This window comes from Rhineura floridana, chromosome 4, assembly GCF_030035675.1.
Source record: "Rhineura floridana isolate rRhiFlo1 chromosome 4, rRhiFlo1.hap2, whole genome shotgun sequence".
In the NCBI taxonomy this organism is placed as follows: domain Eukaryota; kingdom Metazoa; phylum Chordata; class Lepidosauria; order Squamata; family Rhineuridae; genus Rhineura; species Rhineura floridana.
Genome location: NC_084483.1, coordinates 64,181,517 through 64,208,285, shown reverse-complemented (window position 1 = coordinate 64,208,285; position 26,769 = coordinate 64,181,517). Strand labels below are relative to the sequence as shown.

General features: G+C 38.6%; 1 protein-coding gene across 3 annotated transcripts in view; it reads left to right on the top strand.

Annotated features, from left to right (window-relative positions):
• LCA5 (lebercilin LCA5) overlaps positions 1 to 26,437 on the top strand; it is a 31,311-nt gene extending 4,874 nt beyond the window's left edge. For 2 of the 3 annotated variants that reach the window (XM_061623191.1, XM_061623190.1), the window contains 7 exons: positions 12,229 to 12,612; positions 14,929 to 15,458; positions 17,368 to 17,505; positions 19,634 to 19,730; positions 20,659 to 20,807; positions 22,028 to 22,160; positions 23,294 to 26,437. In XM_061623191.1, coding sequence (XP_061479175.1) covers positions 12,417 to 12,612; positions 14,929 to 15,458; positions 17,368 to 17,505; positions 19,634 to 19,730; positions 20,659 to 20,807; positions 22,028 to 22,160; positions 23,294 to 24,102 — 2,052 coding nt within the window. In that variant the 5' untranslated portion in view covers positions 12,229 to 12,416 and the 3' untranslated portion in view covers positions 24,103 to 26,437. Of the gene's footprint in view, positions 1 to 4,523; positions 4,581 to 12,228; positions 12,613 to 14,928; positions 15,459 to 17,367; positions 17,506 to 19,633; positions 19,731 to 20,658; positions 20,808 to 22,027; positions 22,161 to 23,293 lie in introns of those variants that run through there. The other variant, XM_061623192.1, reaches the window with a different exon arrangement.
• Positions 26,438 to 26,769: the final 332 nt, after the last annotated feature.

The following is a 26,769-nucleotide window of genomic DNA, read 5'->3' as shown; positions in this document are numbered from 1 at the left end:
TGCTCTTACCCAGAAGAACTCATTTGAATTTAAGACATAGTGGGAATCTTGGGACAGAGGCACACCATACACTTCAAGCACATCCCCTCACAGAACTACAACTTCCCAGAACCCTTAACAAACTACAGTTCCCATTATTCTTTGGGGGAAGTCATGTGGACCTGCCCTTGGACTGAGTGGCCACATTCGGATGTAACATTAAGTCACAAAGCATTAATTTAACCATACTGTGCATGAGCTGAGTGGTGGTGTGTTTACTTCAACTGCTCCCATTTTGTTCCTCCCATAGCCCGGCACAGAAACAAGCCACAGAACAGCTGGCTTATTATTAGTTATTGTGGTTTGTTTCTCTCCAAACAAAATCATGATTTGAAGCCAACATTTGTTCTTAGTTTCCCAATTGTGGTTTGTTTGTCTGAATGCAGTCAGTGTATAATGCATATTCATCTATAGATATATTTGCTGTTCTTTAAAGTTGGGGTATTAACTTTGTTGTTGGACCCAAGCAGATACTTTGGAATACTATCTTTGTCTGTTTGCAGTTAATATCAATAAGTATATTTCCTTTGAGTATGGGTGGGGAATCTGTGGCTCTCCTGATATTGTTGGACTAAAACTCTCATTATCCCTGATCATCAGCCATGGTGGCTGATGGGAAATGGAGTCCAACCATATATCCAGGGCCACAGGTTTCCCAACTCTTCTTTAGAGTAAAAATATCATGGGGTATGCAAGAGTCTTTTCTTCTGTGGGGATTGTTCCATTTTCTAACTGCTTTTATTGTATATTTATAGGTGCTATAAACTTATATAACTCTCTGGCATTACCACTTTATTATTGTTGTGGAGTTGCTAGATAAAGAAGAAAGTGTAATATTTTTAAGGAACAAGAGCATGCTTTCTTGCAAATCAAGTGGGGAGCCTGTGGTCCTTCAGGTGTTGCTAGACTACAACTCCTATTATCCCTGACCACTGGCAGTATTGTCTGGGGGCATTAATGGAAGTTGGAATCTGCAGCACCTGGAGGGCTGCAGGTTCCCCATTCCTGCTATAAATGTTCACCAGTTTGTATTCAGCAGTATTGGGGTGGAGGTTTCTTCCACTATTCAGAGATGTGATGTGTTTCTGCATTTGTTGTTATTAGTCACATGCACTTGCTGTCATTAGTTCACCATTAGATGTGATGAAATACTTCTACACTTCACTGCAAGAATTCTTTTCTGATCCCTTGCTGTGCCGTCTATCCAGTCCTCATACCGTTAAACCAAGCTGATGCCCCTTTGAAATGAATGAAGTTTGCACTGCAGTAGGAGTCTCAGAATTGCAGTGTTATATCCCAAATCCTAAACTAGGGTGGATGTCCCATAGATTTTGGGTGGCTCTTCTGTCCGTGGGTGATCAAGGTTGCAGGGTTGCTGAGAATTACTTTGAAGCGATCAAGTAAAGCTACATGTCTGCTTTGGTTATCATTTGCATCCTGCAGTGCAACTTCCCGAAGAGAAGACTTGGGAGTACTTCATGTTTTCTATAGCTGTGAACATACATTAGAAAATGAAACCCATGAAGAAAATCGATATATTAGTTGCATCAGGCTAAAACAAGCCATTCATAACTTTTAGTAACTAGATTATACTATTGTTACTGCTATAGACTTAATTTCAGTGCATGCACATTACTTGCAAGTAAGTCTGTCAATGACTGGAATTTTGAACAATGTTGTTGAAATTGCCAAGGAAATGTAGATGACCTTGAGGATTGAATTTACGTGTGGTGAAATTAAAATGACTTCATAATTAAATGAAGGTGTTCCATGATAGTTAAAGGCAATGGACCAAGAGGTTTCTTAATTATAAAAGTCCTTATACGTGCAGAGTATACTTTCAAAGCAATTCATTAGCCTATAAAATGATCAGTACTTCTTTAGGATGATGAAATTACTTACAAGTTGGCAGGGTACCAAGTTGGGCAAAGCTTGGCAGAGAGTATTCTTGATTTCATGTGGAAAAAACATGCTTCTAACTTGTACAATCCAAAATTGTATCAAATTGGCAGGGTCCCTCTGTTTGACCATTTACACAAGTAGATCTGCATGTAATGCCACAATAATTTAACAGCAGGGTTTGTTTCATGAAGTGCTGCTGTTGGGTCTGGACAGGGCCGGAGGCATGTCGGGGCCCTTGGGCACCAGCCTGCCCTGGGCCCTGGCACCCACATGCATGCACGCCCCGCCTACCTACCTTCCAGGCTGGCAGAGGAGCGGGAAGGCAGGGGGCGGGAGGGCCAGATGGAGGGTGAACGAGCAAGCAGGGAGCGGATGAGCAAGAAAGCAGGCAGGGGGAGGGAGAGCGAGCAGGGCAAGTGAGCGGGGGGAGGGTGAGCGAGCGGGTATGGTGGACCGGCGAGCAGGTGGGCAGCTCCCTCCCTGTGATCCGTGGCAGGGAACCTGTGGTGGAAGGGGAGCACTATTCCCCCACCATAACAAGGGGTTCTTCAGGGGCCCTGTGGGCCGCAGGGCCCTCAGCCAGGGCCCCACCTGGCCACCCTTTGGAGCTGGCCCTGACGATCGCCATAGGTATATATAATCAGGATAACCAGAGTAGAATAATGTGTCTGATCCAAGAGAGTTCTCTTTTAGTTGCAAGTTGTTTTTCCCCAAAGATCAATCACTTTGTTTTCTGCCTATAACTGACTGAATCTTGATTTAGTCTCTCAATTGCACAGATCTTGCTGCCAGCATAATTTTGAGACTATTTATAGCTCCAATCCCAAATTAAAAAAATAAATAAATCCCACGATTAACTAATAAGGAGAAGGGGGTAGGGTAGGATTGTCCTAGTACTAGTGAAAACCTTCTTTATGCATCAAAACCATATTTCTGAAGGCTTCCCCAGTCACAGGTGACCTATGTGTTTGTTTTATGGATGGTGCATTTAATTGTTCTTATTATTTTTATTATTTTTCAAACTTTGAGTATGTTAATGTAGGAAAAATACAAATTAATGCATGTACAAACCAAGAAGCATACTTTTACATTTGCTTGGAGATATTTATTGGCTATTCCTACAATTTTCACTTAAGCTGCATTTCAAAATTCAGTTTAATCTAATTCATTATAATCTTATATCAGTTGAACGAGGCATATTTATATCTAGGGATGTAGATACTCCCCTAATTAAATTAAAATGTGCTTCCCATGCTAAAGAAATATTTCTTTCTACTGGAGACACCAAGAATGTATTAAAACTTAGGTTTCTGTTTCTCCTTCTCTGTATAATGTGCTCACTGAGAAGGACATTCTACTTTCTACGACTTCCTTTCCCTAATAAGAGTTTCCCATTCCTTATCAAAATTCCATCAAAAAGGCAAAGAGACTGAAATAATCGAACTACATATTCTGGAGCAGTTCCAAGGACTTCAGTGGGATTTCAGTGAAGCTATTTGAGATTAAATGGGCTCTGGATCAGAGCCAGAATGTGTGGGAGGCTAGAAGGGTGACTCCTGCAGTAACATACAGTAAAGCTAGAGTCACATTTGGTTAAGGAGATTGTAAGTGTAGGGAATTTTAGTCCCATTGCTTGCACTATAGAAATTAAAATATGCCACTTAGAGTGAATGAAGGAGCAGTGGGGGATCCTATTGCTACTCAAAGGAATAAAGAGAAAATTATCCTTTCATTGAAGTGTCGGTTCAGTCAGTTGAAAGCATTTCCAGGTTGATTTCATTGGAAAGTCAAGTGAGATTTCAGAAAAGGGGAACTAAAATCATGAATGAGTTGGAGTTGCTTTCCTACAAGCCATTGAATTGTTTTCTTCAAATGACAACAGTTTTGTAAGATCCTGAATAATATAGAGATAACTTTTTCTCATAATAGAATTTAGGGTTATCCACTGAGATTGGTTAAGTAGGCTCAAGATAGAAAAGAACCTAGGGAGCTTCTTATAATGAATCAGACCACTGATCAGTCTAGCTCAGTGGCACTGACTTTCCAGGATTTCACATAGGAGCCTACTCTAGGAAAGGACTATTTCTTTGTTTGGCAGGGAAAAAAACCAAGAGTTAAATTTAAATTATTACAAGATGCCAAAGAAAGAGGAGGACTGGGATTACCAAATTTGAGACTTTATTATGCTGCCTGTTGTTTAGTCTGGATAAAGGAATGGTTATTATTGAGGAATAAAAGACTATTGGATTTGGAGGGCCACAACTTGAAGTGGGGATGGCATGGATATCTATGGTATGATAAAGTAAAAGTTAATGTGGATTTTAATAATCATTTTATAAGACGTCCTCTGTTGAAAATATGGAATAGATATAAACCAAGGTTTTATTCGAAAATACCATTATGTGTCTCAAGTCAAGAAGCATTTTATAGAAGAGAAATGGCTGGAAAAGAGAAATGGTTAACTTATCAAGAACTTTTAGAAAATGTACATGGAGAATATATAATGAAAGAGAGAGAACAACTGATAAAGGAAGGATATAGTTCTCAATGGTTTGCCTATTTACAATTGTTAGAGAGATATAAAATGGATAAGAAAATGGGAGAGGGGAAAAAAAGATGGCCGCAGTGAGCAGTCTGCAGTAAGTCTACTCTCCTGAATATTTTGATTTTATCCTTAATTTTAGCTTTTTTATCACAAATTTTATCATAAATTTTAAACCTTTTTGGCCATCTATGCATATGAACTGAAGAAGAACATTATTCTGAAGCCAAGGACTCATATTAACCTTTTCCTATTTAATGCAACAAGCTTCCAAACAAGATCGGTGTTTCCTGCAGATAGAGATTTCCATTGATTTTCATTGACTCTTTAAACTTTAAAGTTAAACTTTCCTCTTATATGGTGTCTCTAATTTCAAGCCTTAGAATATACTAACGAAAAAGAAAAATCTTAAAAGAAAATAGTTAGAAAAGAAAAAGAGAAAGGATATGTATACTTACATTTAGTTATCTATCCTTGTGGAATTTTTACTGATAGCAGAACAGCAGCTGTTATTTACATAACTGATAACATTGGTTTAAGGGCTATTGAATTATGGTTCTTACTAGAAAAAGCTACAAAAAGCTGGGCCTTACGCCAATTGATAATCTAAATCTAAGCTCAACGCCAACGAAACGGACAAAGCAGTCGAAAATAACAAACTTTTGCTGCTTAAAGAAAGATGCTAATTCTGCAAACACTTCAAGGGCAGATCTTCCAGCTGTTCCACCTGGCCATAATTGGTCAATTTCCCTTACTCCCTGTGCTTTACTATCAGGAAAAGATGAAGCTTGTAATTTAGCTCAAGAAATTGCTCAAACATCCCTAGCTGATTTTATATTCGACAAAACATGCTAGATGACTCTACTCAGAACAGCTCGCTCTCGATGCCGGCCCTTGAATCTTCTTACTGTGAAAACTCAATAAATTTGAACTGCTCTGCTGAATTTATTCTTCACCAGGAGACAGAAATCTCTCAGATACCAAAATGCAAGTCGATTATGCTGAGCGAAAGCTGGTCACATACAACTACTCTGATGTTAACCCAAATTGCGCAATTCGTGGCGGAATCAAACTCTTTACTTACAACTTTAACGAATCTCCTACTAAAAAATGTTGCGAAAACAAATAAAGACGATGCAACAGTAACCACAGCCACGAAAATAACACAGACTATGGTAAAACAAGACTGTCAATTATTGACTTTAAATAAGAAATCATGTAGATCTAAAAAGCCATCCAGAAGCAAACAAATCAGGAAATCAAAAAATATGAAGACCTCTAAAACTCACTGCAAAAACAACATGAATTATAATAAGCTTTTTAAACTTTTGGATCCGCCAAAGTCTATGACTAAAAAGCAAAAGAGGAAGCGAAAGTATAAGAAGAAATCTAAAAAAGGGACTTCTGTTCAACTTCCGGCACCTCAATTAAACCAAACAGAACTTCCATTGAGGATTAATTCAAATGCTATGATCCCTGAGGGTTCTCCTATTCCAAGAAATGCAATAAATCAGCATCAAATCTTTCAACCATCGAAAATGTCGAATTTCTTTCCAGCTATCAATCAAAATAGATGGAATCTAGTTCGAAGCGGGAACATGATAGCCATAACAAACTATCCAAAACCTTGGGGTCTGCTGAATCTACAAGCGCGGAAACATCACTTATGTGCCACCTTGGATAATATAATCCCTGGGCTTTTAAATGTCCACCAGATCATCTCAGTGGAATATCTCTTCAATAATTACATTTCCGCTAGAGCCCTGATAACATTATGTGATGATAATACAATGAATAATATCTATAAAAGAAGACAGATTCTTCTAAATCACAATCTTTTATTATCTAGGGTATTTAAAAATTGTGCTCCACCTCAATGTTTGATTTCGCGTGATCTACCAAAATATAGTCCTGTTTTGACTAACAGTTCTGATACTGCAGAACATCAAAATCCTCAACTCTACAGTACCTCGGACTCGAATCATGGTCCTAATGCTATAAGCCCTCTAGAAAATGGGAAATTCCTCCAGGAAGAGATTCTTCTACTTGACTCATTTTCCTCTTTATCGATAGATGCTAAAAGTGAAATAATCACGAAACTTGAAATTCTCTTACAGACTTTAAAAACGCAAATGGCAAATGTAACCCCCGGTGTGAGAATTTATGAAAACATTAAACTGAATGCTACTGAAACAAATAAAGATCAGCCCTCCATCTGGAGGACTACTAATACTCAATCTATACAAAATGTTTCCTTTAGAGATACCCAAGACAACGACTTTATCTAATCCCAACTCTTATCTCCTACAAGGTTATTGACCAAGATCGTCAAGTGTAAAGTGGTTCTTCTCTTTGGTTTCTTGGAATATTGCTGGATGGTCTAGCAAAATACAAATGCCAACTGTTAAGGATTTCCTATCCAGCTATGATATTTTATTAATACAGGAAACTTGGGCTAGGGATGAAATATACCTAGATGGATTCTCAGCCTTCTCCCTTGAAGCTCTGCGAAGCAATAGGGGGGGAAGAGATAAGGGAGGTTTATGTATTCTGGTTACTACCAGATTTGATGCTGTGATCTGCTCCTTAACCCCCTTGCGGGATCTAGCTGTGGCAATATTGTTAAAATCTACATCCTTTGTTTACTTAATAGTAAATGTATATATTCCCCCTAGCAAAAGAAAAAATTCTACCAAAAAACAATTTACCAAACTAGAATCTTATCTGTTAAGCTTGATTGACTCTTTCCCCGAAGCTATTTTAATCCTAGCGGGGGATTTTAATGCCAGAATGGGTGCATCAGATAATGACTTATATTCTAAATATCATCTTGAACCCCCGGCGATAGATGATCCTATAATAATCCCTGTAAGACAATCTAGGGATAGAGGAATAAATTATGCAGGTTTGTGCCTAATGCTTTTGTCTGTGAAATTAAATTTATCCCTGTTAAACGGCCGTATAAGGGGAGATTTTGATGGAGAGCTAACATGTCTAGGGCCCAGGGGAGCATCTGTCATAGACATGATCTTTGTCCCGCTGGAACTTTTTGCTCAAATTAAATGTTGCAGAGTCTTGTCACGACCTGAAAGTGATCATTTTCCGATATCTTTAAATGTCTATGGTACAAATAAATCCCCTTTTTTAGAACAACGAACATTCGCTGCCCCGGATGTTGAGATACGCCCAGTGCGGATTAAGTGGATTCCTAAACTCCAGGAAAAGATCGCTGAAGGTCTCAACTCCTTTGAATTACAGACTATCAAAAACCAACTTATAACAGCCGCCTATAGCTCTGTAAGCTACCATTACTTATACCAGTTGATTAATAAAATTCAATATTTGATTAGAACAGACCCCAGGAAGTCACTGAGAAGGTTTACCAATAAGGCGAACCTGTGGTTTGATAGTGAATGTTATGAAGCAAGAACACAAGTAAAATATTTTCATCAAGCATTTAATTTGCATAGATCTCATGAACATCTAGATAGATTTAGGACAGCTAGGAAAAAATTTAAACAGCTAATTAAGCGGAAGAAGATTCTTGCCCTAAGACAATCGTGGCAAAATCTCCTTCAGGCTTCTAAATTAAAAGACTCGACTATGTTTTGGCGTATAATAACCCAACACTGGCCTAAATCCAATCTTCGATTAGAATGTGCCATTGCTCCAGCTATTTGGGAAAACTATTACACCACTCTTTACCAGGGAAATTATATTATGGAAGATTCCAAACTGGACCCCCATATAGAACCCCCTGTATGGCCTCCAGTTACTTCAACTGAAGTCCTAGATCTTATAGCTACCCTCAAACCAAATAAGGCACCAGGGCCAGACAATATACCCCCCGAAGTCTTTAAAGCAAACGCAAAGTGGTGGGCCCCCACCTTGGCTGCATTATTTACTAACATCAATTCTTCCATGGTTATACCACAAGGGTGGGGTGCTGCAATAATAATTCCATTATACAAAAAAGGCTCTCGACTGGACCCTGCTAACTATAGACCGATAAGTTTGCTTAATATAATTAGTAAGCTATACACCACTTACCTCTATAGGAAATTACTAGATTGGGTTAACCATACCGATTTGTTAGCACCTGAACAAGCAGGTTTTCGCATAGGATGATCGCCATCTGACCATGTTTTGGTTCTTCAGCATCTTATTACCAAATACAGCAAAACTAATGGTCAGGCTTTATATTCGGCCTTTGTAGATTTAAAGGCGGCCTTTGATTCTATATCTAGATCTAGACTCTGGGTGAAAATGCAAAACTTGGGAATTGATAGGCGTCTTTTAATCTTGATACAGGGCCTTTATCATAATACTTCCCTGCAGATTCGGTGTAATAACGAAGGCCATCTAACGAAGCGTATCTTTACCTATAAGGGTGTTAAACAGGGGTGCATTTTAGCACCCTTACTATTCAACATCTATATAAACCCCCTAGTGGCCAAACTTTCATCTATATCATCTCACCCTCCAATGCTAGCCTCTAACCCGAGAGCCTGCCTGTTATATGCAGATGATATACTGCTCCTTTCACAGACACCCATTGGTCTCAAAAGATTGATGGCAGCTCTGTCATCCTTCTGTCAAGAAGAAAAACTAGTAGTAAATCGGCAGAAGACGAAGGTTCTTGTCTTTACTAAAAAAAGGACAAAACATATTTGGAGGATTGACAACTTGCCGATTGAGCAAGTAAAAACTATTAGATATCTCGGTATTGTACTTCAAGCATCAGGTTCCCATCAGATGCATATCTCCTCCTCCCTGTTAACTGCCAGACGCACAACAAAGGCCCTATTATCTTTCTTCTATACCAAAGGGGGCCAATTTATCTTTCCAGCCATAAAAGTATTTGCTGCGAAAATCCTCCCGCAACTCTTATATGGGGCTCAAACTAGTACATACACCAATTTTACTAAACTAGAAGCCATACAAAACTCCTTTTTAAGATCAATATTAGGAGTCCCTACTTGTGTTCCAAATTTTATATTGAGACTAGAATGTGGTCTCCAATCCATAGAGTCTTGCGTGTGGAAACTGAGATTACTATTATGGTTGAAATTAATTTTTAGGCCCATCGGGTTGGCTCCACATGTACTTATAGATAAAGTTCGTTCCCCTTGGAAAAAAATGATTCATGACAAACTTTTAAGCCTAGGCTTTTCTTTGCCCTACATTCTCCAGTTGGGTTATGACTCTGCTTGTGCGATAATTAAACAACGGTTAAGAGATATTGACTTCCAGCATCATTTACTTCTTGTAAAGAAACAAAGACACAACCCGAAATTTTTCACCTTAATGTCCTACCTCATGAATTTGGAACTTCCCAACTATAGAAGGGCTTTTACTCTAATTAGATTAAATATATTGCCATCCGCTTTATTGTCTGGTAGATATAATAAAATCTCATACTCTGAGAGACTTTGCCCCTGTGCTGATGGAGAAATTGAATCAAATGAACATGTTCTTTTTCGTTGTATATTTTATCATGATTTAAGATCTCAATTGATTATGCCTATCTTGTCGTCTCTTCCATCTAGTCCTGAATCCTTTTACATAGATTATCTACTAGGCGATTATGTACCTGAGGTGACACTTGCTGTCGCCAAATTTAGCGCTGCTGCTATTAAATGTAGGAAAATAAAAGTCCAATAACTAATTTTAATCCGATTGTTTTATATATTGATTTTATTTGATATATATCTCCTTGCTGTTAAATCAAATGGAAGTCATTTGTATTTGTTTTACTTTGTAATATTTATGTATGAAGGGTCAATTTGACTGTAAATAAACTCAAACTCAAACTCGATAAGAAAATGTATGGGTTTGAAATAAGTAAATCTGATTTTGAAATAGGTTTGTGTACAAATGATGAAAATATAATTGCAAAAATGTATAAACTCTTCCTGAAAATGGATATGGAAGAAGAACAAGTAAAAGAGTGTATGGTAAAGTGGGCAAAAAAATTTGGTTATAATATACAAATGGATCAATGGGAAAATATGTGGAAAAAAGGCTTGAGATTTACATTATGCTATAATCTTAAAGAAAATTTCTATAAAATGATGTATCGTTGGTACATGACTCCAGAAAAGTTGTCAAAAATGTATAGTAATGTTTCTAATGTTTGTTGGAAATGTAAACAACAAGAAGGATCATTTTATCATATGTGGTGGTTGTGTAAACAGGCAAAATTATTTTGGGCACAGATAGGTAGGATGATGCAAAAAATTCTAAAGATAAATATTCAGTCAAAACCAGAATTTTTTTTATTGGGTTTTATGGATAAGCAAATAGAAAAGAAATATGGAAGAATAATATTATATATGATTATGGCAGCAAGATTATTATATGCACAAAAGTGGAAAATGGAATCAACACCAACAACGGAAGAATGGCTATTGAAATTAATGGACTTAGTAGAGATGGATAAATTGACATGCTTACTTAGAGAAAAATCGACAGATACATTTCTTAAGGAATGGAAGCCTCTCTTAGACTTTTTGTTGAAAGATAAAAATGAAATGATGATAATGGGATTTGACGATTAATTAAGATAGACTATGGAGAAAAGTGATTTTGTATGTATTAAGGGACAGGTTTGATATATATTATATATTTATAGCTGATCTGTGACAAATCGGAAGTCAAATTTTGTATTTTTATTTTTATTATTTTTATTGTTATGTTTTTTGATTTTGTTTTGTTTGTTTTATGAAAAATTGAATAAAAATTGTAAAAAAAAAAGGAAAGGACTATTTCACATAATGGCCCAGTTTGCACATCACGTTAACTATAATTAATGTTTATTATTTAATGTGAACAAGCTGCATGCTGATACACACTGCTCAAAAGTTCCTATTTCGTTCCTCCACTACTCTTGGCCATGCTGTACTAGGAACAACATGTCGCAAGCCTTGTGTTGTCCAAACCCAGGTTTGTGATTTGTTTATTTCAAAACAAGCTATGAGAGAGAGCCAAAGTTACTTCTACTAAGTATCAACATGATGTGCAAATACAGGCATTCTATTATAATATTTACTGTTACAAGGTGTGGTGCTGTTCATTATCTTAGATGGCTTTTTCAAAGTATTAGATGAGTTAAGGTAGATAAAACAAGTGACAGCTTTTCGCCACAAGAGCAAAATGAAACGTTCATATTCCAAGGTAGTATAAACTGAGACCATATAGGGCATAACTATAGCCTCCAGGCCTGGCTTATAAGCTTCCTACATGTCATTGGCAATTGTAGGAAACAAACCCTATATTTAGATCAGGGCTGTGGAACCTGTGGCCCTTCCAGTGATGCTGGCCCAATTCCCATTATACCTGACCATGGCTGAGGCTGTTGGACGTTGTAGTCCAGCAACATCTGGAGGGTTGCAGATTCCCACCCCTGGTCTAGATTCACCTTGGTCTGATCTAGTAAGATAACTTTTTGTTGATAGATTTGCTGTTCAAGTGATGAGGAACAAGTATTTAAAATATTAAAATATCTGATTATCACATGTTTAAATATTAGCTTATTTAAAGCTTAAATATGTTTGACTCTTTTCAAATCAAAATATCTTCAATTTTTATAAATGAATGGTTGATAAACTGCACTTCTCTGTTGCACACAAAGATTTCAGCATTAGATACGGAAATTGTTAGCTGCCATTCACTTTATTTTAAAAATGCTTTTATTTGTTATAAAATGGAAAGCTAAATCACTTCCGTTTCCCCTCTGAATTCAGAAAGAAACATGCATTCTGAATGACAACGACTGACTGCCAAAGCAAAAGCCAACAGCCTTTCTTATGAATGTAGGGTAATGATGAACTGGCAAGCAGCCTGCCAGCAGTTCTACCCGTGACTGTGCAAGCCGCCTTCTGGCAAATGAATATTCCTTGAGGAAAGGCCTTGAACATTCTTTTTATTTAGAATGGGTGAAAGAGGAAGGAGTCTTGATTCTGGACATAACAGAAAATCAGACAGTGATAAAAGCAGTAATTCTTACTATTCTGATGACGATTCATCTCGTGCCTCTGATCACTCACCAACAATAAGCACTCAATCTGTAAACACTGGAGAAAAAAGTAATAAAGCACAGAATTTGAAAAGCCTTCCACATTACCAAGGTAAGTGGTAGATATAACATGATTTCTAAGTTACACCTCAATTCTAAACATATTTTATGAACGTAAAGTAAGCTTCATGGAAACATGACTAAATCGAACTAGCATGAATGATTTGGAGAAAAATGTAGCTATTGCTTTAAAATAAGGCACAAATTTAAATTTATTCAGGGAGGTCAATTACATTCTCTAAATACTTTTTGTTTTCCTTGCAGCAATGCTGGAAGCATACATTTAGTTTTGCTTTCATATGCAGTTACCAGCATTGAAACTGTAGTTTACAGCCCTCCTGCATCAAATTAATTGTTATAATAGTAAAGATAACTTTTTAAGGCCTTCTTGATTGCCAGAACAGAAGGGGCAAAGCAAATATTAACTGAAGGAGAGTTCCACAATTGTGAACCCAGCACCAAGAAGGCCTTTTCTTGAATGCTTACCAGCATAGCCAATTTCGCCAGTGGCAAAACAAGCAGAACATCGGATGCAAACCTTACATTATGGACAGGGTCATATAGGTGCAGGCAGTCCTTAAGGTAATCTAGTCCCAAACCATAACCATAAAGGTTAATACCAGCATTTCAAATAGGGCTCAGAAAGTGGTGTAAAAGCGGTGACACATGTTCAAACTTTCTGGTCCCTCATTAGGATCCAGATGGCTGCATTTTGCATTCATTGAAGTTTCCAGGCCATCTGCAGAGGCAACCCCATGTAAAGCGCATTTCAGTCATCCAGTTTGGAGGTTACTAGAGCATAGGTGACCAAGACCAGATCATTTTACTTCTCTCTTGACAAATGCAGCATTGTATGAGTAGCCTTGTAAATGTTTAATGCTTAACATTTGAAATTAATGCCCAAAAGACACTGAAGTGACACATGCTTATTTTAAAAGCCTTTCACAATGAAATATAAACTATAGGTTATATCCTATTGGTGGCCGTCCAGAGTAGATTTTTTGAGGGTGGGAGAACTGCTAAAGATCACATCAGTCCCCGATCTGCTGAAGGAAGGCTCCACTGGATCAAAAAGCAGAATCTCCATTGCTAAGACAGTGGTTAAATAGAATCTGGGATATGACATACATATTTAAATTGACAGCCATTTTTTTTTAAAAAGAGCGAGTGAAAACTTTATCGAAATATTATCACTGTTTTCGTGAACAAAATGCAAGATGATGTGCAACCATATAGCCTTTTAGGAGTTTTGTAATAGATTTAGTGAGAAATGTTGATGATCTTCTTTATCTCTTCATTCTCTCTTCTATAAGTATAGAAATTATAGGTCAAACATTGCTTTATTATTATCTTGTTCATGTTATGGATTCATGTAAACGTGAAGTTTTTATTACAATGTACTTTTTACATTTTTAATCGTAAGAACAAAAATCGAGCTTTCTGTCAGTGGAGGGACACCAGTCAGACAGGATTCTGTAGTCTTAGAAGAACAATCCCGTTCTTCACCTGTCTTGCTGAGACATCTGTTCCAAGGACCAGGCATAAGGTCCACCCACATGCTTAGCAGAGCTACACCAGCACCATTCTCTTTCTCCTGTACCGCTCAGCTTTTGGGCTGCCTCTGGCCAATTGTTGAGCTCTGTTGTGTAGCTATTCACTGTGTGGTATCGATTTGGTTCTCCTCTGCTGTTGGAGGGGCATTTGTTAGCAGAATGGAGAGGGATGCAGTGTTTGGCCATTTCCTCTCCTTTCTCCAGCCCTCCACCTCGCAAATATGCTCCAGAAAGCTGGAGAACTCTCTGGAGCAGATTTTGAGGGCCATGGGGGGCTGGAGAAATCCCTGAAAAGTGTCAATAGCAGAGAGAGAATAATATGATACTACCAACTGTTTATATTATTGGGGGGGCAGTCGCTGGTGCAAGAATTCCCCCTGTGTTTGTAGTAAGATTATTGTGTGGCGCAATACAGCCTAGCTGCCAATGGGCCACAAACTTCAAGGTACCTATCTGCCATCCTAGTTGTAGTTGTCGTGGTAGTTTAAGTATCAGCAGGTAAAGTCTGCTGGAATCAAACTGTCTGTAACACCTCTTAAATAGACCTGCAGAAGTAAATGGTTGAAAGTTTGTGAAACCAGTTTTGCTGTACAGTGGAGAATAATTTCCTTTTAGACCTCAAAAGATGTGTTTAATGTCTTAAGTGGTACAGAGCTTGGGTTTCGTTGTTGTTTACTAAGGGAATGTAGGAGGCATTTTGATGTGCCTGAAGGAGAAAGTTCTAGTCTTCAAGGAGTGATCCTTTGTGACTGAAAAATATAGTGGCGGCTTGCTGATTTTCATCATAACATCAGCACTATTTTCTTTTGTTGTAGGCACTAAGCAAATTGCCTCTAAATACGCACCCAGCAAAAGAGGGATCCGCTGGGGTTTTCGCTCCCAGAGTCTCAACAGGGAGTCTCCTGCCAAAGATATCAGTCTAGTTACAAAAAGAGTCCTTTCTGCTAGGTTGCTGAAAATCAATGAGCTTCGTAATGAGCTAACAGAACTGCATGTCAAGCTTGATGAGCTGCAGAAAGAAAACAGGGTACTCAAGCGGCTTCAATACAGACATGAGAAAGCTCTCCATAAGTTTGAAGACACAGAAAATGAAATCTCTCAACTCCTGGCACGGCATAATGATGAGATGAGAATATTGAGGGAGCGCTTAAGAAAATCACAAGAAAGAGAACAAATAACAGAGCGAAAGCTGAGGGCTTCAGAGGAGGAGCTGTACAAGGCCAAAAGTAACTTACAAAAATTGAGAAGACTTGCTGAAGACAGGCACCTCCCTGAACGTGATGAGCTGGCTAAGAAGTTAGCATTAGCAGAAAACAGGCTGGATGACACTGAGAAGAGAATTAAGGTGAGGGAACATTTAAAAATTCCATTTTAAACATTCTTAACTAATACATTTCTCATTGTACGAGACTATAACAATATAGAAATACTCAAGCCGTTATTGACAAAATGTGTAACACAGAGGAAAAAAGAAACACAAAATATAAATAAACATAGAAAATACTTATTCTGAAAATACTTGTGTTCTAAATTTTATTTATTAATGCTGCTATAATTCACAGAGTATTAACTCCAAGCAGTTGCCATTCTATCTGTACGTACCTGAAAATAAAATTCCATTGGACTCAGTGGGGCTTACTTCTGAATACATTTTTTTATGTGAGGAGATTTATATGGGATTGCACTGTAAATAAAAAGAACTCCCCAATCCCTCTTTCCCCTTCCTGTGCTGGGTTGGAGCCTAATATCATGTAAATAGACTTCTAGACATTTTAGGAGCTTTCCCAATGCCTGCTAATGGAAGATGAAGAGGCATTTTTAAACTCTTGTCTATCTTTTCCCTTTGTCCCCCCCCCGCTCCAAAATGTGTTCTGGATTGTGGGCCCTCAGGAACACCATGAAAGGTGGCTGAAATAGTTTCCCTACCTTCCCTTTGCAGGCAGATCCACTGAATCAAAGGCCCCTTCCCTTCATGAGAGTGCTTCTTCCAGGAATAGAAGGCACCTTTGGATATGAGCCTTAATTTTTTTAATTAAAGATTTAAACAAGATACAATTTTTAAAACCATTTGGATTGAAAGGTATAAACAAAGCCTTTGAAGATATGTTGTTATTCTTCTCTGGCATGTTTTTATGAAGCTGTTCTATGATGCTGATTAAATTACTGCTGATAGTTTGTTTTGTTAGGATTGTTTTCATGTTGTTCTATATCTTATTTATAAGCTGCCTTGAGTTTGATTCTGTTGTAGAAAAGCAGGATGAAAATGTCCAAGTGAGTAAAATATAAATTAAAAAATCAAATGAAATCCCAATTTGTAAAATAAATGGATAAAGTTCCTTGCAATGACAAAACCCTTGATGTTGAGGATGCCCCTGCCACCAGAGGTTGATCAGTTTTGGCTGGCCTTGATGGACAACCAAGAATGTGTCTCCAGGGCATCCTTCCCCTATGGTCTTGCCCCTGACCTCATACTGCACCTCTGAAACGCATTGTGAAGCAAGTGAATAATCTCCTGCTCTCTCTCCAGCTCTGGGGTTGGAACTGGGAAGGAGTGTTCTCTATTACTTTGGTTCTGTACTTGCCAGTCACTCAAGTGGCAGTCAGATACAGAGGCAAACCACACACCTCCTCGCATCTCCAGAACAGAGATAGAGATGAGAAGCAGAGACACATTAATTTTCTCTGCCTTCACTCTTGATGAGTGGTACATGCTAGGAGCTTCCATTGGGTGCAGAGGCAATCCCATGCATCTCCATCTCTAGCTTAGAGCTTGGAGTTATGACTCTACCTGTGACAGGTGCCTGACAAGCATAGACCCCAAACAAATCCCAGGCTTCAGCTGAGCTTTGAGGCTGAGGGAGGCGACATGGTTCATCTCTTCTTGTAGCTCCAGAGTTTGGAAGCTCATCTTGCTCTTCAGAGTCTGGCTGATCCCTCGCTATGGCAATGATGAGGAAGGTGATCAAGATAGTGAAACCCAGCCAGTAATCCTCCAGAGATTGTGGGGGTGGGGGCCAGGGAAAGAGGGGATAGGAAGAATAATTGTGCAAGTGGCCTTCTGCTTGTGCAACTTGAATCCAACTTTCTGTTATCAGCAGATGAAATGTTTCATATTTTAAAGTCATAGAACTGGAAGGGTAGAACCAACATTTAATCATAGAAAAGTTGTATGCAAGACACCTTAATGTTGTCCACATTTAAAAAATTAACAGTGTGTTTTACAGAGAGGATATTTCTGATATATTGAATTGTAGGACTTGGAGAAGAACCTTGACCTTAGTAATAGTAGTTTCCAAAGACAATTGCATTCTGAGAAAAAGAAATTATGTGAAGCTCAGGAAGAAAACAAAGTTCTCCAAGAGGAAGTCCAACGGCTAAGTCAAAAATTAAAGGTAAATGACAACTTTTCTGGATTAGAACAGCCATATAGCATTTCTGTCAGTGGAAGAAAGCTTATCATAACATCTTACATTTTCAGCATAATAATTCTCAGTACAGTGATTATTTTTAAATCATTTGAAAAATTCTAGCTTCTCTATAAATCTCTGTACCACAATCTGTAAAGATATCACTATGAAAGTTCTAACACGTGTTATGTAATTATTGTGGGGTAAAGGATTTTCTAGGAAATGGTAGTCCATAAGTTGCATCTGGACTGTAGCATGATTTTGTCTAGTCACTCCAACCTGTTACCAATGACTGACGATGTACAAGGAAGGATGATGTGAGGGCAAAAGCACCCTGGGATTCTCTTTTTGCCATTATGATACCCTTTTTTCCAAGTGAGCATCAGAAGAGCTGCTAGAATTGGAGGAAAGGGGATACCAATGAGGAGGCATCTCCTGTCTCTCTGAAGGTGATTGGAAGAGGCAAGGCATGGCCCCCTTCCATTGCATGTTCTCTGCTGTACTCAGAGTATTGCAACAGTGTAAGGTTGATCCAGCCTTCCCAAAGTTAGCAAGTTAGCATTTGATGTTTTCAGACAAAGATTAAAAGATTTTTTTCAAGTGCTGTTTTTGTATTGAACTTGGACATGTCATGCCTGTGGCAGTGAGAACTTGATAATGGCAATGATTAGGGCCAGGCCAAGTGTGGATAGGTCTTTGATGGACTAAGTTGATTTTGCTTTATTGTCTGTGCTGCCATAAGCTTCCTGTGGTTTTTATGGCAGTGTGTGTATCATTGTTATTATTGTAATACATATCTTAATGAACTAAGTTTTATGATTATTTCTTCCTCTATGGTATAAATGTATCTGTGTTTATATTTTTAAATGTAAATCACTGGGAGATCTTTTGGGTAATAATAATGTGGTGGCAGTGGTGGTGTTCTTCCCACACATTTTGTGATACCACCCCCACTTTTGCATGGGGCATGCACAATTGAAGAACTTTTGGGTAAAATGAGCATTACACAATGACAAAGTGGCATATGGTTTTACCTTTCTTTTCTTTTTTTCCTGGAAAAGGAGAACTGTTTGGCTACCTCATATTTATGATAGGCCTACCTCCACCCAGATGTTCAGGGGGCTTTTTTCACCCCTGGAAGTAATGAAAAAGTGCTACACAAAATATTGCCCATTTTTATGCATATTTGTCATTTTGTACGTCCAGTTGCTGCTTCATTTTAAATCAAGAAGCAGTTCTATAAAGCAAGTCTTGCAAAATAATTGTTATAGAGATCAAAAAGCATAACATTTTCATTCATAACTTATTTGAAGATCATATCTTGAAATATTTGTAAAACACAGAAAGTAAAGAAGTAATTTAGCCTCTAAAGGGCTACCTGCATGCTTCACTGCAGACAAAAATGGCACTCTTGCTTTTCCTGCAGGGGCTATTCGCTCAGCTTCTCAAAAAACATTCAAACTGAGCGAATGCAAAGAAACACTACTTATATGCAGCTGGAACCGCCAGAGCAGGTGCTCTACGTGAAGCCTTTCTTAGCACTCCAATATCAAAGCCTGGTAGACCTCTCGCCCCTGGAACACTGGGTGGACCCTGACAGGTGGCGGGTTGGGCAAATGGCTGTGCCCCGGGAGAGAGGAATTGGTGGTTCAGCGGAGGCAAAGACCCCACAAGCCAATGCCGGAATGATCGGATAAGCGCAGAGCGGACCCCAGCACTGCCTATGTCTCACCTCACAAACTCCCACTCAGGCACTTACTGTACAATAATAACAAACCCAACACTGAAATCACCCACACACACACGAGGGAGAAAGGAAGAGGAAAACAATCTCTCAAAAGGCAAAGATAGTCTAGGGAATTTAGACCGCTAAAGGACCCTACTGTTCACGACCACAGACAGGGTCGAACTGGAGGGTGGGATGACTCTTCCCCCTGGAAGAGGAGGCAAAGGATTGTGGACCCTGCCTGTCAGTCCTGTAGGAGGCATCATCCCTACAAGAGAATGTCCTCCACTGCTAACATCAGACAGACGTTTACGGTAAGAAAAACTACAATTTTTTTATTAGCCTTTCAACAATTTAACTCTCATTGTCTCCACTTGTTTTTATTAGGAAAAAGAAAGAGAACTAGATGCAAAAAATATATATGCTAATCGAAAGTTAAAACCTTCACCCAAAAAAGATGTTGATATTGCACCAAGAAAAAAAGGTAACCACTTTCTGAAAAGTGTTATAAGCAAATGGAATGGCCAGGCTGAGTTTCAAGGGGTGTATCAGTCAATAACCTCCTATATTTCTGAAATTTTAAACTCACAATTTATCCTTTCAATGCTTAGTTGTTTTAAAAAGTAAAATTACATTTATCCTGAAGTTGCACATTTAAAAATTCAGGTAATATCATTGTATGGCAAGTATAAACTTTAAAAAGGAATGACATCTGTAGTGGCATAGTAATGAATGAGATGGATTGGCACATGAAGAGGTTTGAGTTTTGAACATGTATTGGTCTTGATGGTGCACAAAAAATACCCTCCAAAGATCTATAACTTTTCCCTTATAGCTTCCATTACACATTTTCTAACATACAGGATTTGGAATGTATCCAAGGGTACTGCTCAGTTGATAGTAAGGCTTCCACCAGTCAAATGGGCAAACAAGATACTTTCGTTAATGCCTTTTTCCTCTACTGCCCCCAAATTTTCTTTGGAATGTCTACCAACTCGATCTACTCCGAAGGTTGGTGGACCTTCCAAATAAAATTTGGCATAGTAATGAATGAGATGGATTGGCACATGAAGAGGTTTGAGTTTTGAACATGTATTGGTTTGTACTGTCAACTGAGCCATTACCCTTGGATACAATCATAAACCTGTATGTTAGAAAATGTGTAATGGAAACAGGTCCACTAACCCCCTCTGGAGTAGATTGGGGAGGAGGACTGCTGGGGGGGAGGGGGAAATAGGTGAACATTGCTTCCCTACTTGTTCCACTGATGGAAACCTGACTGTCTGCTGAGCAATACCACCGGATACAACTCACTATGGTTAGTGTATGCTTAAGTCCTTCAGATTGCTTCTATCTTATGAGAGAATTTGAAATCAATCTATTTTAAAGGTGATATGACTTATGTATTACAGCAGCTGATAAGAATACTAAAAGAGAAGTACAGATAACAAAAGGAGTACAGACCACTGGATACATTTCTCCAGTAGAATTTCCTTTACCACCAGACTTCATTTCTGATGAAACACCAGAGGAAAAGGAAGATGATGCACATCTCAGAATGGTGAGTTTAGTCTGCATTTTACAATTCAGTGTTCTCAACATAATGAGTGTGTTGAAAATGGACTATGTTATTTTTTGGGGGGGGTAGTATGAGCTTGTTAATGAAAGGACACTGAGACAATGTTCAGAGCATAGGAATATTAAACCATATCATTTGGTGCACACTTTTTCGATGCAAGGCTGACTTCTGGTCTTGTCTAAATTATTTGGGTAGGGCTGAATTTGATTAAATCTGACTACAATTCTAGAAGGGATTTGGTTTGGGGCAAACAAGGACATGGACACCATGCATACAAGAGTAGCTCGCCTTTTTCAGCCTCAGGACTGCATTTGAGGTTGGCCAGCCCTTCAGGGGCCACATGCCAGCAGTGGTCATGGACAAAGTGGTTGCTGCCAAAATAACTGTGACCACTTGCATGCACGCCCCACATATATAGCACACACCACATGTTCTCCCTCCCTCACACACATGCAGGCACACGGCATGCTCATCTCCATCCCAGCACTGGGCTCAGAGAAGTCCAAACCTCTCCTGTCTGCCTAGTGCTGGGATAGAGAAGGAAGACTGGAGCTTTGAAGGACTTCATGGGTCTGATCCAGCTTGTGAGTTGTGCATTTGTCACCCCTACCCTGATGGAAATGAAAACAACTGAATGGTAGGCTTAGGTGTAGGACTTTGCCTCCTTTTTTGAGGAAATGTCCTAGGGTTCTCAGCCACACCCAGACTTGTCAGTTGTGATCCAGATAGAGAAAATTCCACAATTGCAATCATGAATATTGCACTGTAGGATTGAAGAGAAGCTGGGTGGGGAAGCAACGGGGGATGGACAGACCACAGCTGCATTTTGGAGAACAGGAAGGGAAGAAGTGACTACATTGGCCCTTCCTCTCATAGGTCATTAAGTGTACCAGGTCAGTGTTTGAGCTCTCCTTTCAAAAATGACCCCCAGAGCAGTGAGCTGAGCTAGTGCTAGGAGCACGTGGATGGAGAATTTGCCCAGAGGGAACGGAAGGGCTAGGGAAAAGTTGGAACAATCTGTTTCCCAAAAGTTTCACCTGTGATGTTGCCTTTTTGTTTTGAGGATCAGAATATGATGACAAACCTTCAATTAGTTGAAATTAATCCAATTTCATTGAATTGGTTGAATATAGCATATCATGTAGCCTTTTTTAAAAATACAAAACAAAACCCTTCCATTCTATATTTAAAACTTTCTTCAGGAACAGGCAGTTAAAGACTGGAAAGAACAAGCAGAACATTTCAAGGAAGAACAGAGCAGAGAAAGAGAAGAGAGACTAAAAAGTGACCAAGAGCTGCAAGCATTGGAAGAGAGAGCCAAAAAACTAAGAGATGGTAAGAAACTGCATTTAAATTTGTAGTGTCAACTGAAGCCATCTGAGGCTGCCATACACTCCACCCTTACTTGGGAGTAAGGTTCACTGACTTGCTTCTAAGTATAAGATTGCACTGTAATTGTATATTACAGTTCAATTCCATAGTTTATCTTGTTTGATTCCATATAGCAAATACAATGCAAATCTACTTAATCCCATATACTCTGAGGTCTGTGGACCAGGTGAAACACTATTTCCCCCTGAAATTATATCCCATATAAGGCTCACTCTTTTCCTCCCAAAGCTTTACTTTTTTATGGGAGTTTTAATAGATTTTAAGAATTGTGCAGAGTTACTCTAGCTAGTTACTCACACAAGCCCACATGCCATAATACAGAAAGTATGAGGAATGCAGCATGGGCTTCTCCATGGTTAGGAGACAACTCACACCATTCTGTAGACTTCCATAGCCAATAATGGGATTTTACTGTACACACAGTTCTCAGGGTTAACTTCAGTAGGCTTAACTGGGAACATTTGAAAACTGAAGACAAGTTTTTGCAGAAATGCAGGGGTCTAGAATGTGATGGTACTGAAACAACTCACCTGTTGCTTTTGGTAGAAAAAAATGCACAAAAGTAACGTTTCTTGTATTCAAGTCTAACATTACCCTTCCAAAAGAAAATACAATTTCAAGGAGAACGTGTGAATATGCAGCTTATGCATTCTGCCACATTAATACATGTAGTTTATTCATTTAAAGTAATCCATGGTCCTCCAGATAGTTTTGGGCTCCAGTTCCCAGCCAGCATTGCCAATAATCAGGGATTGTGGGAGTTGGTCCAGCAACATCTGGAGACCCACAGGTTCCTTGTCCCTGAGTTACAGGCTTGATTTCTACAGCATTAAATGTCTGAAGTCACTGCTACTGGAGCACAATGTGTATAAATTATTTTCAAAAGCTTGATGATGACATCTATCAAAATTGAGCTTAATATAATTGCTTGCACTTCAAGGGACAGGGAGTTCTATAAAATAAACAACTATTCCTTGGGTTTTTAGAAATTAAGGAGGTGTTTAATTGTAAAGCATCAACAGATGTGACTAACATAATAATACATAACTCTATGTTGTTGGTATTTTAACCCACAGAATGGGAGAAGGAGGAATCTGAGAGAAAGAAGAAGGAAAATACTCTTTTGCTGGGAAAAGAAGAAAAAGTAAAGATGGAAACAGAAGTATATAGCTTAGAAAATGGGATGCAAAATAATGGAAGAATAGAAGAGGAAAGACGGAAGGAAATTCTGCTTACTAAGATGTATGAAATTGACAGAGAAACCCAAATCAATACAAAGGTTGCTTCCCAAGAGCACACTTTGGAGATGGTAACTATACCTTATTCCTTGGAAAAAAATAAGAGACCATTCCAGTGCTCGGAAACAACTGAGAAATTATTCAACGGTTTTCTGGAATATGATCAGCACAGTAGTATGGTTACAAAAGGAGAAATCCAGAAATGGCAAAATACAGAGGCCACATGTTCAAGCAATGATTTAACATTTGGTAGCTATGTACCTTCTTTTGGGAAAGTGTCAGGGAGGCCGAGCTGGCTTAATCAAAAAAGTGACTTCCTCGATGAACCCACTAAGGAAGATGTAGGGCTCAACACTAAGCGAGAGAAAAAGTCCAGTTTAATGGAGCAGCTGTTTGGAAGCAATGCCAACACTATCACTGCACCTAAGAAAAATGATTTGGGTCCTTTTGGACAAGACAGTGGTACAAATGATGGTTTTCAGGATAAAGGTTCCACAGTCAAAGTAAAAGAGGACAGTGATCTGTTCTTTAGTGAAGGAAAGAACTTTAACCCGAAAAGGCACCGATTGCAGCACACCGCAAATAGACCCGCAGTTAAGGCTCTTGATTTCTTGGAAGATGAAATTGAGGAAGTTCTATTGCAGTGATTATATTCTGTAAAACTCAGTGTGTGTAAATAGTACATGTATTTATGATGTTATTTATAGTCTTAAAAACATTTCAGATGTCTTTATAAATACAAAGCGATTAAAATATAAGTGCAGATAAATTGGGATATATAGCCTGATGAGTCATCAAGAAGGCAGCTCTTTAACGAGTGTCCTAAGCAATTAAAAGTGGTGACAGTTATAGGTATAACAAGCTGTAGGGATTTCTAAGTATGATCCCACCCAGTCTACGTGACTGTGTCTCCCTCACCCTAAATGTCTTCATTCTGTAAACAGAATAATTTCCCTCTCTACTTAGACGCCAGAATTTCTGTTGATATTTTTCATCCTTAAATGAACACAACTCAGTGATACAATGCTAACAAATGAGTTGGACTGCTCTTGCATGACACCATTTTAATACTGTGTTTTGCATGTGGCCACAAAAAGAAATTGCCAAGAGTCCTTTCTTTTCTAGCAATGGAGAAAAGGTAGCTTCCTCTACTACTCTTCTTTAAATTGTCTCTCTGGGGCATGGCAAAAGACATTAATGACCTTTACGAATGGGGTCTCTGTTATGGGGAATCTTCTCAAGTGTGCAGAGTTAGGCAATAGATTCAGAAAAAAAGGCTAGGTTGCCCCTTTTGCCTTCTCCCAAGTTGTATAGTTTCAATACATCACAGGTTCATTGCAAATATTTTGTTGAACTAAGACATGAGAACAATACAAAGGAGATGGCCGAATGGGTTTATATGTATTATGGGGACTTATCAACCAATCAACTTGTTATTCTAGTCTTGCATAATAAGCTTATTTTCCTGGGAAAGGTAATACTGAAGCTATTTTATTGTTGATAGAATTGGATCTGAATTTCTCATTCAGTAAAATAGAATGTAGGACTTGACTGAGCACTAAATAACTTCATAATTTGTCATCTTGTACCTTCTGTTGGAATGTGTATGAGAAAACTGTTTGTGAAGTAAAAAAAAAGTGTGCCCTGTTTAAGGTTATGGAAGTTAACCTAGCACTGGCTTAATTTGTCATCAGTGACAACTGTTATATATCATTCCAGTTCCATTAACAAGCCTACTCTATAGTAAATGGTTTGTAGATTACAGCCATGAAGCATAATCCACTTAATGAACTGGGCATAATTCACCAAGTGAATTTAGTGAATCTTTGTGCTTGTGCAGATGTTTCTAGTAGATTGTGCTGAATGTCTCTTCCTATTGGCTTTGAATTAAACTTTATGGATGATACCCAGTTTATCCACTGACAACAGAGCATCAGTCAGTGGAACTGGAAGGGAGGCAAATTTTGGTAATCCCCTACCTTTCTGTAGTCCCCAGCACTCTGTGTAAATATGTTCCAGAGGATCGTCCAAGTCTCCAGAGCAGACTTAAAGAGGACATTGAAGGAGAGGCACAGGGGGATGCTGAAAATTGCCCCCCTTCCCTTTCTGCTAATGGATTCCCTTCCATCAGCAGACAGACAGCCTGCAATGCTATAGTGGAAAATAATATTGGAGCAAATAAAATTGTTTTGTTTTTAATAGTTAATTTTTGTCCAGTTTAAAAACCCATTCTTGAATGTAACAAATTACAGGAGACTACTGAAGATTTAGTAATATGACTGGTAAAAATGTGCATTTGGCTATATCACTTAGCTGTAATTGCAGTTCTTTTGAAGTGTAAAATCAGTTTATACTACTTATATGGGACATCTTGAACGGATGATATCGAAAAACATGAGCAAAAGAATTGGCTAGCAGCTATCCAGGTCTCTGGACTTACACTTTTGTCCAGCTGAAACAGAGCACCAACTTCACAACACTTTCTGGCTGTTTTTATTTTAAAGGCAATAGACAATTGTCCCAATCTAGGGAATGTAGTTCAGATGAATCAGTTCCACATAAAGCACAAAAAGCTGTTGAAAGATTAAAAAATGACATATTCACCTTGGGGTGTGTGTAGAACTGTGCCATCCTGAAACTTTTTACTGCAGTGGGATTCTCGTGAGACTTCAGGAGCAGTTGTGCTTAAGTTTCCTATTGATGAGAACTAGGATGCTTTAGCCTCTGATGGCAAGGAGACAGCAACAGAGATGAAAACTAGGTACCTTTATAGCCCTGCTTCTCTGGTATCCATCCCATCTAAACATGTACTTCATGTTATCAGTGACTTTGCTGGTTATCTCATAGGTGGGTCAAGGAATCCTGAAGAATTGCTCATAGATGCACAATAGGAATACTGGTGTTCTAGAATGAGGTTAAAGGTGATGGGGGGAAAAACAAGCTCTTGCTTACTACAGAATCAAATTAAGAAACATTTCTACATTGTGGAAATAAATCTTTCCATTTGGGTCAGTTGTGCTGTTTATCTTCTATTTGCCATTTTCACTTTTGCCAATTAACCTAGGGGGTATTTGTGATGTTCCTATATATTAGTGTATATATGGTATTCACACATACACAGTATTCACACGTTACTCTGTACCCAGGCACAAGCCCCCTGTACCTGGGTTCAGCTGCTCTTGAGAAAGAGTCTACATGTGGTGATTTGAAAAATCACCATGTGTTCCGGTACCATGAAGAAAGAGGTATTTCGTTCACATGTTGATTCTCCCTGGAGAGACCCTGAGGCTTTGTTCTAGCAGCAACAGCTGCTA